Below are 13,952 nucleotides of genomic sequence, written 5' to 3'. Positions count from 1 at the left end.
AATCGGCCGATCCGGGGGGCGGAGCCTGTTGCCGAGGAGGGCTCAACCGAGCTCCTCTCAGAGATCTGGTCTGTATATCTAAATAAGATCATAGATATCACCCCTTTTTGGCTAAGAAAGGGGCAGGGAGTAGCTCTGTGTGCTAGGGTCTATTCGTAATCCACAGCCTTTCTCTTTTTTTCGGCTGTGGACAGAGATTAGATCCAGCGGGAGCGGAGCTTTTATCTCCAGCCAGTTCTTCTCAGCTGCCTTTTTTTTGCAGCCCCAGACAGGCGAGCCCCCCCCCAGGACAAAGCAAAGTTGTTTCAAGCTAGGATTAATACAGGCGGGTCCCACTCCTGTGAGATTTATGCTTTTATTGCTATCTTAAATACCAGCACCATTTGTCTTAGAGACTTCTTTGTCTAAACGGACTTCAAAATGGCGATTTCTCTCCGTTGGTGACTGATAGTGGATGTACTTAGCCGGTTTTACCTTCCTGCAGACCGCTCCTTAACAAAATAAACTCTTTTTTTTTTTGGAAACAGAGGGGAGCGAAAGCGCTGTTTATTTGTTTATTTATTATGGCACCCAGGTCAAAATCGAAGCGTCTCTCTACAAATGTGCCTAAAGAATCTAAAGAATTTATATTGGAGTCACAGCCCTTGTCTCCTATGCCCTCTACTGGAGAATTTTTAACACAGGAATCTTTCTTTCAAATGCTTAATGATTTTAAACAAGAAATCAAGGAATTTGTATTGGAGCTATATGATGATTTAAAGTCTAAAATTGACCAAATGAAGGCGAATACGTTTGCAGCCGTGTCTGCCCTGTCAGATTACTCTGCTGAAATAGAGAATAAATTGGAAAGCTTGGAGGAGGCTAATTTTAATTTGACTACTAATATTCAAATATTACAACAAAAAATTAGAGACACCGAAGAACAGCTCGTGATGATAAATTTTAATAGGAAGGCATTTGCAATAAGAGTCAGAGGACTCCGCGAAAAGGAGCGAGAGAATTTGAAACAGACCTTTGTTGAAGCCTTCAGCCATGCGGTGGGAAGCCCGGGACTTAACTTTGATTGGCAGATTCGGAAAATCTATCGCCAGAACTCGTTGGTAGCGGAACAGCGACAGCTCCCGAGGGACATAATTATATATTTTTCCACAAAAGAATCCAGAAACGCGATTATGCAAAAGTTTCATAATAACAGTCTGCGAGTTGATAATCAGGACTTGATTGTCTTTAAAGAAATACCTTTCCAGATGTTGAGAGCAAGAAGAGACTACGCCTTTTTAACTAAAGAGCTTAGGAATCAACAGATTCAATACAGATGGGAGGCCCCAGCCGGCATTACGGTCACATTTGAGAATCAAAGATTTCGTCTTAACTCTGTTTCGGAGGCTCGAGATTTCTATTACAAGACTTTGAAGGCGGGACTTCCTGATTCACTTGGAAAAGAGGAGAGACAAGCGGAAGGAGAAGGCAAGCGGCAGGCCGCGTGGCTGCAAGATGGAGGGGGTAGCCTTTCCTCCCTCGGAGAAGCAGAAAAGCGGAGATCGAGGATTTAGACATTTTAAAATATTTGCCAAAGTTGTGGACTGAATGGGGGTTTGTGACCTCTCTCCGGTAGAAAAAGCGGAACTTATTGGTGGGGTGATATTGATTGTAATGAATGCGGAATGATTTATGTGGCTTAAATTCTGTTAGAAGGGATTACCTTAAAACAGAAGGTTAACTGACTTTTGTTGAAAGTATTATTTGAATATGTGGAATGATCCATGTTATTTAATTCTTATTAGAAGGGAAAGTTGGGTGAAATTACTTTGAGCTAGATCTTAAACTAATGTCTGCATAAATTTGATAGTGGTAAATATCAGACAAGCAAGGGATGAGGGTAAAATGCATGCGGAATGATTTACGTTGTTTAAATCCTATTAGAAGAGAAAGCCGGTTGGGATTATCTTAAGATAGAACGTAAACTGATTTTTGTGTAAAGTAATACTTGATTCACGCTGCTTAAACTTTACTAAGAAGGGAAAGTTTGGTTAGATTATTTTGAATTACTGTTTTAAAATGAGGTTAAGAAAGATTATTTACGCTGTTTAAATTCTATTAGAAGGGAAAGTTTGATTATTCTTCTGTAAAGTAATATTTGAATATGTGGCATGAGCCACGTTGCTTAAATTTTACTGGAAGGGATTATTTTTGGCTAGACTGTATATCGATGCCTACACAAATCTGTATAAATGTTTATCTGAATACAAGGTTAAGGAAGAGGAACGGGAGAGTCTAAGAGACGAGAATAAAATATAGATAGAATGACTTATACTATTTAAGCATAGATAAAGATGGGGGGCTGAGCTCAACACAAAGAGTTTTTTTTTCCTTTTTTTTTCCCCTTTTCTTTTTTCTCTTTTCTCTTTTCTTTTCTCTCTTTTTTTTGTTTTTCTTTCCTTTAATATATTACTTTTATTTTTAATCCATATGTACACAAGATACTTTAGACAGAAGGCAGTGCCAGGTGTGGGCCCTGGGAAGTCGGGGGGATTAGGGATGGGGATTTATGGGGGGTGGGTGGGTGGGTGTTAACATAGTCTCAATAAGAACAAGAATGTACTTATATACGGTTGTTTTTCTTTTTTCTTTTTTTCTTTTTTTTTCTTTTTCTTTTCTTTCTTTATATTTTTTTTCCTTGGTTTATCAGATTAAACAACACTTGAATAAAGGCATACACCAAGGAGGGAGGTAGAGGGAAAGAAGAGGGAGGAGTAAGGAAGGAGTAAGGGGAATGAAAGGAGGGCGTGTTGGGAGTAAGGGGAGAAGGAAGGTTTGAGGGGAAAGGGAAGTAGGAGGGGAGTGTTAGAGGGAGAAAGGAAAGTTGGAGGGGGTAGATGGGGTGTATGGAGGATGGAAGTGTCAGGTGGGGTTGTGAATGATGAGTTGTGTTTTCTTTTTTATTGTGTTTTCTTTTCTTACCCTGTATATAAGTGATTGCAAAATGGAATGTGAAAATGAATAAAATATATTTTTTTTAAAAAATTATTCATTCAAATCAAATAGTTTTCCTCTTTTAATGGGAATAAGCTTAAATGTGTTTGTTTAATTCTAATAATAAATTTTATTCATTTCTATGCAACTTGTGCTGGATTTACAAAATTAGCTGTATTTGATTCATATAAAAATCAGTACAAAATTATCTATGATGTAAGTCTGTAAAATCTCTCATACTAAATATAAAGTGCAAACTAGCATTTACATTTTGAAAATAAAAATGATATCAGTGGGTATGATTTCAAATTTTAGAAGGTTCTGCTCCATGCTATAATATTTTCATTCACCTCACTTCTAACTCCCTCTCCTCTATTCCTTCCATCATCTTGACTGCAATATAATTGTCCTTTAGTATAATCCTCTGCAAATTAAATTCCTATCCTTTTAAACTTCGTACATCCTTTTGAAAGAAAAAAAATGCCTTTATGAGTAATTTTTAGGTTTTCTTTTTCCCTTTCAGTTGAATTCTAGATTAATATTACTAATGACTTTAGTTGATAGGCTTAAGCCAAGTTGATGATTTTTGGATTCAGGTTCAAAGTAATTTTTGAATAAGCAGTGAATCAGGAAAATTGATCGTGTGGTCTCTTTTACAACAGAATGGTCTATCTTTGAAGTATCCTGAAAAAAATGGTTGTCTAGATCTTGCTCAAGAAAAATTTAAAATTAACAAGGGGAAAGGGAAATATCCCATTCTCAATTTTTTAAATTGTTGCTGTACATATAAATTAGCATATATGTATTGATTTGATGGCCACTGTATTGTCAGTGATAGGTATCAAAAATATAAATAAAAAGCAAACGCATGGTATGAAGAGAATTTTTCAGTGTTAGCTGTTCTGGATATCTGGAAAACTGCTCTGTGTTTTTTTTAATGCCTGGTGTTAATAATGCCAACATCTGTATTCAAGAAGAGAGTTTGGTCAGCTGATTTTGTCCCAGAAGGAAAAAGCTAGAAACCTATCACTTGAGCTTTTGAATGAGTATCTGTTTGCTTATGCTCCACCCACCGGGGCAAAGGTCAGGATCTAGCCTACTCATAAATCGTCTTGCTGATGAGAGATAAAATAACTAAAGGAAGCCTGTTCAGAACAGCAGCTGCAAAGGGGAAAAGTATAGCTGCAAGAATGGGGGAGCATACTGACACTGCAGGAAATTCCAAGGAATATAAATATTTATCACTAGTGAGATAAAAATTGTGGCCTCATTGAATATGTACCAAAAGGAGACCCAAAATTTGTCCTGTAGTAAAGAGCCAATGAGATCTTCCTTTGGTGCACATCAGGAATCCCTCAGTGCATGTTTCCTTACAATACCAGTATTGCATATTGGCAAAAAAATACAGTATTGGCAAAATATATCTTAAGAAGAGTAGAAATATCTTTAACTTATTTTTCTCTTAAATTGTTTGAGTTTCCAAGTGGATTTCTATATGTTTATTACAATTTTAATCATGACTTTGCAACTTTTATGTGTGATTATTTAGATTAGATTGTTAAAATCATTAAGATCTTCTATCGATTATTCTGGGTTTCTGAAACTATAGGGCAGCTAATAAAAATGAGATCCATACCCTCACTTGAAAATTCTCTTCAGATCATGCCAATGTTTCAAAATAATAATACTGTGGAACTGTCGTTTACATCGATGGACAAAAGGGGGGAAATTAAAAATGCTAACATTAGATTAGAACAGCACTTCCCAAAAAGGCAACACAATTCCTTGAAGGCAATTCTGAAGTTCAACAGGAAAGTTAAGGGACATTAGAGTGCTGTAGAAAAATATGTGCTTTTCACTCTACAGCAGCCTGTAGAGACAGATCTTTCCCAGAGTTTATAGTGTCTTCTTTCGCAACTGTACGGTATAAGTCAGAACTTATAAAGAATTTGATTATAGTTATAGTGATTGTAAAGATTGTAAGACATTACTAAAGTGATGAGTGATAACCATAAAGTGAGAAGATTTTGATAAAATGAAAAGGAGGATATTTAACTAACAAATGTAAAATGCTGCACCTGGATTGGAGAAAATGAAAGGCTTTGGTTTGGGATGGAGAAGATATGGTTTGGCAAGAAGACATGTCAGACTTGTAGAACACAAATTAAATAAGATCCCATTGCTAAAAAAAATGCAAATGCTACTTTTGGGCACATTAACAGAAGCAGAGTCCAAACCATGGAAAATAATTGCTCCACTTATTCTGCCCTGGTTAGATTCTTTCAGTGTTGTTCTATATATCCAGTTTTGGGCACCACCATTTAAAATGGACACCAGTAGGTCAGAGGAGTGCTATTACACTGATGAGGGACTTAAATATGTGTTGCTTGGTTCTCCACCTATTGGAGAAGAAAGGGTATCCAAAATAAACTTTTTCTTTGTACTAATTGATGACGGAATACAAAGCCACACATAAAGGACATAGAAAGGGCCAAGATGTAAAAACTCAAAAGTTCATAGTCTCTATTACAGTGTTGTGAGGCCTAGATATAAGGAACATCTCAGATAAATATGGAGGACATTTGAATTATTTATTTAATAAGATAATTTTATTCATAAGGATATGTCAAGAACTCTTCCCAATTAGACAGACAGGAATGAGAAAACAAGTATGTTTTAGATAATTTGGCCTCAAAATTATTAGCTGTACCCAGCCTGGCCATTGGTAAAATATTGGACTGTTTGTCCAAAACATTTGATAAGCAATAATTCTTTTCCCATAGGATCCAAGCAAAGAAGCTCACAGGCTGAATGTGGAGACAACAGTGTTTTTCTTAACTGCCCTCTAGGAACTGATAATTAAACTATCTAACTGAGTATCAAAGATTTCAAAGTTTTTTTTTACCAATAATAGCCACATTCTCCATAAATTTACTTACTCTTCTCTAAACTCTCTAAATTTGTGGATCTCCTATGAGGAGAGAGTGAATTATTTTGTTGAATATATGCTAAATAATGAAACATCTTATCAATCCTGATTCTTTCTATAACTACTAACTTTTAATTCTATTATTGTGAAAGAGAGAAAAAACATTTATCTACTTTTTCTATTATGTATATAGATTTATATATTTTTATCTTGTTTTCTCTCTGCTTTCTTGTTCATCTCCTTTCTAAGTCCCAAACTCACTGTCTGCCATTATAGGAGGGATTATGAATCAATTTATTTATTCACTTAAAAAGACTAATAGAAAGTTTTTCTGTATCATATTTTTCAGAGGAAAAATTACCGCTATGCTCTTTCCATCAGTGTGTCATTTGAAGTAAAGAAGATGCCATACAAAGTTCAGCCAGCAAAACTTCCTGAAGGAAGCATAGCTGTGAGTAGCACTGAAAATAAATATAGAACATTAATGTTCGTTGTTTGGATAATTTTGATTACTGTGACAGAATATATTTATAGACAGGAGTTTCAAGATAAGAGTTTCCTGTGTTTTCTAATGCAGATCCATTTTTTGAATGTTTTTTAAAAGATAGTCATCTGAGTTTTCAAATAATTCACATGTTGGTTGTGTTTCCATGTTAATAGTTGTTAGTTGTATATAATGACAGAAAATGCAAATCCCAATATACCAGGGATAGATATGCTTCTGGTACATTATGTTCTTGGAAAGGGCAATAGTCACAGTTACATATATGCTGCAGTACATGTTTGTTTGCTTATAATTCACATTTCTAAAATCACCTAATTTCTCAACAAAATAGTGGGTGAAGATATATGGTTGAGTATTATCAACTGATGGTAACTGACACAATGGCAGCAGATGACCTCACCTAGAAGATTCATGTAGATGTTAAATGGGAGGGGTATAATGCCAAGCCCTAAGGAATTTTACATGTGAGAGACTTTGGACTTTATCTCTTCCCATTAACTTTGATTGGATTCACATGTAGAAAGGAAGAACAAGAAGCCTATCTGAAAAGATTCCAGATAAACTACTTCATCCAAGACCGCTTGTAGTTAAGGCCTTGCAGAAATTGGAGATCAAAGTCTAGAAAACAGATGTCCATGACTGTTGCGTTTAGTGATTTTTTTTTTAAGAAGGACATGCGACCACTTTCCAAGCAGATGAACCGCATCCATCTTCCTTCAGGAAGTTACATGGACCCAGTCACATGGCACTTTTTTGGGGATCTTCACCAATCTGAAAGGATTTATATGTAATAAGTAGTAGGGGTAAATTATTAGACCCAAGGTCCACTTCCTTAGGAATTATAAGATCAAACACTTCCCAGGAACAAGACTATGTTTAAATTGCATTGACTGGATCTCTCCATTCTAAATCTAACACTAAACAGATCCATTGTTTGTTAACTTCTAACAATATTCTTCATAGCAGCCTTGCAAATGTTGTTAAAATCTATTTTTTTATAGAAAGCAACAGGTCAGATTAAAAAGGGACTTTTTGCAACTTTTATTGCCACTATATAATCAATGATGAGACTAGTGAAATATAACTATTTATTCTATTTATTTACTTATTTGTATTATTTTTATAAATGACTCAAGATGGCGAACATATCCAACACATCTTTCCTCCTCTTATTTTCTCCTTAACAAAAATATTGTGGAAACTAATCAAGGAGAGAAGCAACTTAGAACTGAGGAGAAATTTCCTGACAGTTAGACCAATTAATAAGTGGACCAGCTTGCCTCCAGAAGTTGTGAATGCTCCAACACTGGAAGTCTTTAAGAAGTTGTTGGATAGCCATTTGTCTGGAACGCTATAGGGTTTCCTGCTTAGGCAGGGGGTTGGACTAGAATACCTCCAAGGTCCCTTCCAACTCTGCTATTGTATTGTATTGTATTGTATTACTGTGAGGTGGGTAGGACTGAGAAAGAGTGACTGGCCCAAAGTAACCCAGCTAGCCTTTATGATTAAGGTGGGACTTTAATTTATAGACTCCCATTTTCATGGTTCATAATAGTTAAGGCATCAGGCTAAAACCCAGAAGACAGTGAGTTATAGTCCTGTCTTAGACTCAAAGTGACCTTGGGCTAGTCACTTTCTCTCAGCCTTAGGAATGAGGCAATAACAAACCATTTCTGCAAAAATCTTGTAAAGAAAACTGCAGGATTTGTTCAGGCAGTCTCCGAGAATTCGACCTGAAAAAATAGGGGGAAATATCCATAATGTAGCATGTTTGGTTTAATTCATTATTTGTTTTTTTTGTTTTTTCAATACTGTAGTTCTTTTTGCATCTCTTCTGTGGTTTCAACAGGAAAGGACCGTAATAAAAATTATTAATATTCAATTCCCAGTGGGTGATGTCTTAAAAAATATGGACTGAGTTTTTTCATACTCCCCCGCTGTGTTGGGGGTGAAATTTGATACTGCTTTGTCCATAAAGCCTATTTGACAGCTTAAAATTAAAACATGTATTTCCTGCCTCAGAAGAGTTTGGGAAGTAACATATGTAGCTTTGTTGACAAGACCCTGCACTTAGGAATTGAGCAGTCCAGTTTTAGTCTTCAGAGTTAGAAGTTCTATGGTTTGAGATAGAAGATCTGACTGTTTCTGCCTTTTATCTCAAGAGCTGCCAGTTCTGAAATGGTAAAAAAGACAGATTGGAGCTTGTAGCCCATGGTTACTATGGTATTAATATCTTCATACTTAACAGTGATCTGTTCTGCTTTTGTTTTGAGGAGAACTATGGGAAAAGATTAAAGTTTTTCTTAGTATTTATCTATGATATCTAACATAGAGCCCACCTTAGCCCAGTGGTGTTGAGGTAGCTGGCATGTCTTCCTGTTTTGAGACTTTGTGATTCCCTAATAGCTTGTAATATATCTGGGGCAGTGGTAGGTTTCAATTTTTTTTAGAACCAATTTTGTAGGTGTGGCCTGTTTTGTGGGAGTGGCTTGGCAGTCATGTGATCAGGTGGGAGTGGCCAACTTGATGTCACTCACCAGGAGATGTCAGGGATTGGGTAAAATGTGGAAGCTCACTTAACAACGCTCTTGCTTAACAACCAAAATTTTGGACTCAATTATAGTCATAAGTCAAGGACTATCTCTGCCTTCCTCTGCATGACAGCCTTGTCCTAGTAAACTATTTCTCCTTTCTGGCAATTTTCCTCTCTGTTAGAGGCACCAAAATAATCCATACAATGCAAGGTTTCCTGTTGCAGCAGGGGGTTGGACTAATAGCCTTCTAGCCCTAAATTGATATGCTGTTTTTCTTTCTTTCTGCTAACAAAGAAACCTGCCTGAGGCTCATTCCACATGCCTGCTAGATAGAAATAATGAGATAATGACCTTAGAGAAAGTTTGGCTCCATTCACAAACCTTTTAGAAACATAATGCTCATATTGCACAAACTCCAACACTTTTAAAACATAAAACCATATAACATATAACGATATAACCAATTTGTTCTTTCCTGCACCTTTTCAATTTAAAATTATTAAGACTTGTGGACTTCAGCTCCCAGAATTCCACAGCCAGGCATGCTCAGTTCCGATTTAAAGTGACAGCATTTATTATTCTACTTTGTGAAAGACATTTCCTTCTTTCTTTTTCTTTTTCTTCTTCCTTCCCCTACTTCCTCCCTCTCTCCCTCCCCCCTCTCTCAAACACACACACACACACACACACACACACACAAAAGTTGGATTGGATATATTTTCCAATGGCTTGAAAGCGACTCCTCTGCCATCCCCCTCATTCCCCTGCTGCCTTCCCCAAATACCTTCCTGCAAATGCAGCCTGCTGTCTGGGTGGGAAATCCTGGAACACAATAAAGCCCACCCATTCACCTCCTGCTGGCAGGCTGGGGTGAGAGGAGAGGCAGAGAAGCTGGAGGAGAGCCAATCCGAGCCTTCCAAAAGTAAGAGGCTGGGGGAAAGTGTGTGTACTAAGCATGGCTCTTTGCCTGGCTTCCGGCCTCATCCTGTGGTCTCCTCAGTGCTTGCTTGTGCTCTCCCTCCTCAAGTGTAGTTTGATTGCAGGAGGAGCCACGTTGCTTTTTAAAACTTGTAATCAGTGAAGCTGGGCTGGATTTTTTATATAGTTTTATCCAACTGTGTGTGTGTGTTTGTGTGTTTGTGTGTTAGAAATGGATGGGGAGGAAGTCACTCTACTTGGGGAAGGAGAACATGAGCGAGCACTGAGAAGACCACAGGAGGAGGCAGGAAGCCAGCCAAAGAGCCATGCTGTTGCATACACACTTTCCCCCAGCCCCGGAAGGATCCACTATGTAAAAATCCAGCCCAGTTTCACTGATTACAAGTTTGAAAAGGCAACATGGTTCTGCCTGCAATCAAACTACACTTGGGGAGGGAGAGCACAATTGAGCCAGGGTCCTTCCCTCCAGCCTTTGCCCAAAGCCCCGCAGAACACCAGGAGTATGAAGTTTGAATTCCTCCCCCTTCCTCCAACCTACATGTACCTTTTCCAGCTGCTTCAGAGAGGACTTCAACTCTGCTCTTGCCTAGGGTCCTCTGAAGAAGCCCCACCCTCACTTCCTTCTCTTTGAGAGGCGCTTTGCAAATGGGCTGCAGGGCAAGGGTGCATACCGGTATGGGAGCATGGCCACACCTCCATGGAATGGATACACAAATGTACGGCAAATTTCTGGAACCGGTACACCCAAAAAGGTGCTAACTGGCAAGAACCAACCTCTGATCTGGATATCATTAAAAAAGTGGAAACCATTTTGTTCATCCCTAATATCCAGGGTTCAGAAAGATGCTTCTTTACATTATAGTTCCACCTACTTATCCAAAAGGAGAGACTTTTAGAAACAGATATTGAACAAAGCAGATAATATATTTTGGTAACTGAAATTAACAGAAAGGAAGAATGCCCTCCAAATGTGTTGAGTTATAATTTGCCTAATCCACAGCTAAAGTTCAAAGCCACTTTATGGTATACATTATTCTCTAAAGCATTTTGGATCTTTTTGTGCATCATGACATTTAGAGAAATCGGTAAGTTAGGTCTATCTTCCAATCTGTACATATGTTCTTTAAAATGGCTGATAAGTATTGTCTCCATCTGCATTGAAATGTCTGAAAATATGCAGAATGATCAGATATATGTTTTTTAAGGTCTACTTGAGGATGAGGGTTATTTTTCCAAACAGATGTTTTATTGCCAGATGCCCAAAATAGACTATAAACTCTTGAAAAATGATAGTGCTTTTATGTCTTTTCAGAATTGGCAATGTTTTATGGAGATTTGCCAATTTTATAACTTGATGTGTTGTAGACAGCAATTCTTTTTAAGTCTTTACTGACTATGTTTTTTATACTGTTCTCCAGATATCAATCAATAGAATATTAATTGTAGTTCCAGGAAAGAAATTTGAAACATTATGTTTCTTTACATGAGTCAAAGTAAGGGTTGAAAATGTTTAGAAATACATATAAGCAATCTTCAACTTCATTATAATTCAGAACAGTCCTCATACAGATTTGATTTTCTTTTTCCTACTTATAAAAGACTTGTACAACAAACTTTAGAGATTGTTGCTGAACAATTACCTTCCAGAGATATATAAGCATTATTTATGGATATGTCCACCAAAAATTGGCCAGATACTATTTCTCTGTCAGGCAATTATACCCTCAGTAAAAACTTCATTGCTGCTCTTTATATTGTATTGTTGATGTAGTTGTTGATTCTGAGTGTAATCAACAACTAAGCATTCCTGATCGTGTTAGTACATTTGTAATGTATAGAAATAATAGACCAATTGCAATGTGGATAAAATAGTCTTGAAATTTTCAGGAAAACTGGTGAGAAGAAAGTAACAAAATGTTCGCTGTGATGTCATAATGTCAATTCTTCCCATTATTATTCTATCTGTGCATGTTATCTCACAAGTACATTAAAAAATACATTAAAATGCATAAAAATGCATTCCCCTATAATTGTACTTATATTGAGAATATTATCATTATATTTATAATGAGAACTGATATATCTTACTTAGAAAACCCTCTTGTTTATTGATTAAAAATGTGTTTTCCAATCTTCCTTCAACTCAACTTTTCCCAACTTCTAGTTATGAGGATAGTATAATTTTCAGAATTGCCATTGGCCATAGGTAGCAGTGAACATAGTCTTGACCTGATATGGAAGAAATCATATTAGGTTTACAATGCATCCAAAGAAGCAGAAAAATATTATATCATGTGATTAATTTTCTTATAATTATTTTAACTTTTTCTATGTTTACCTTGCATATATGAATGCAACAAAGTAAGAACTTTATTGAATCAAACTAAGGAACCAACATCCAGCATTCCTTTTCCAATAAATGGATATTAACTGCTTTCCAGGAAGCCCATAAGTAAAATAGCTCACCTTTATTGTTAGTGCCCAGTACTATTAATCAGAGACATATAGTTCTTAGATTTTAACCTTCATTTTAAATCATTTTCACTGTTGCCATGTTCATCTGGATAGTATTTGGTATCTGAAGCAGCAATATATTTAATGCAGTGTTTTACTGTGGTGCAGTTGGCACCAAAACCTTTCCCAATTAAAGGAGGCTGTCAAAGGGACCATGTGCAACTATACGGCTATCGCCATGTCACTTTTGGATCTACCTGTTGTCAAATAAACGTTCAGTATGCTTTCTCATTTGTATTTCTATTGTAGTTTTTTTTCTTTTGTAACATCTTTAAAATTAGTCTCTTTTACAAATTTCCTCATTTCTGATTCTGTCTTTCTCCACTTAAATACTATATGAAAATGAACGAGACCATCATTGCACAGTAAAAAGTACAGATGATATATATGCCACTTTTGAGGCTTGTGAATATAAGAACATAAGAAATATTCCTTCAAGATAGAGAACCTTGTAAGAAAAACATTTAATAGAGTTTAGCTCACTCTCAAAAGTTTCCTATCATTTTATATGGCAATGTTTTCTATTAATTAGTTGTGTGCTTTTAAAAAATGAGATTTTGTCGTAAAGAAAAGTGGCCATCCTCTGTCTAAAAGCAAAACTATAGTGTGAACAGTCTTCCTCTTTTTTTATATAGCAATTTTGATGTATACAAATTATTAATTTTGATCAATATTTTTTTTCCTGGAAACAAAGATCATAATTTGACATTTAATCCCCACTGAGGATTGTGTAGGATTTAAAACAGAGATATATGCACACAAAAAGAGCTTTCTATAAATTAGGCCTGTATGCCATGAATAGTTAGTTGAAAAAAATGAAAGAGGTTTAAATATGCACTGGAGAGGTTTCACAGGAGCCCCCCCTTTTTTAAGTTTCATAAAACTTAATCTTGAAACCAGGGAGAAAGAGTGTGGAAAGGAATGCCAAGGAGGAATAACTGGCGGAAAAAAGGCAGATACTGTTAGATCTCTGTAAAAGTTTCCACATCTGTATCGCCAGCCCTGTAAGATAAAAGGATGAACGGAAAATATTTGCTAAGCCTTTCATCTCTAGTTTTCTGATATTTTTAATGCAACAAAAATGTTTTCAGAAAAATATAAAAAAACCTTATGAATTATTACTGACTCTTTTTTATAAAATAGAACTAAATATAAATCCGCATGGAAAAATGTAGAAACTACCCAAGTTGCAGAACTTTGACTTTGGTTTTACGAATTAGATAGATTTCCTGTTATAGAAATGGCTAGTTATATACTAATATGTAAAATTAAAAAGTTGAGGCTGTAATGTTACCTTGTACTGCACTAAAAAGAAGTCAAGGCCTTTTTCTTTCTTCCCTTGTACCTCATATTTTCTTTTCTTCTCTCTTTTTCATTCCCTTAATTTTCTACTTTTATTTGTATTTTGTACACTGACAAAACAATAAAAGTCAGGAGATAAAAAGTTTGGCCAGACATTCAAGGAGCTTTAGCCTGCCATAAAGATACTCTCATTAACCTATCTATCTCTATAAAGTGTCTACAGTAACAGGAATTGATCCTGGAATCCCTCTTACAA

The 13,952-nt window shown here is 36.2% G+C and overlaps 1 protein-coding gene across 1 annotated transcript in view; it reads left to right on the top strand.

Moving 5' to 3' along the window:
• Positions 1 to 13,952, top strand: part of ITGA8 (integrin subunit alpha 8) — a 132,909-nt gene that overhangs the window by 105,904 nt on the left and 13,053 nt on the right. The window contains exon 28 of the mRNA XM_032238105.1: positions 6,252 to 6,353. Coding sequence (XP_032093996.1) covers positions 6,252 to 6,353 — 102 coding nt within the window. The remainder of the gene's footprint in view (positions 1 to 6,251; positions 6,354 to 13,952) is intronic.

Source organism: Thamnophis elegans, chromosome Z (genome assembly GCF_009769535.1).
Source record: "Thamnophis elegans isolate rThaEle1 chromosome Z, rThaEle1.pri, whole genome shotgun sequence".
NCBI lineage: Eukaryota > Metazoa > Chordata > Lepidosauria > Squamata > Colubridae > Thamnophis > Thamnophis elegans.
This window is presented reverse-complemented; position numbering and strand designations above follow the sequence as displayed.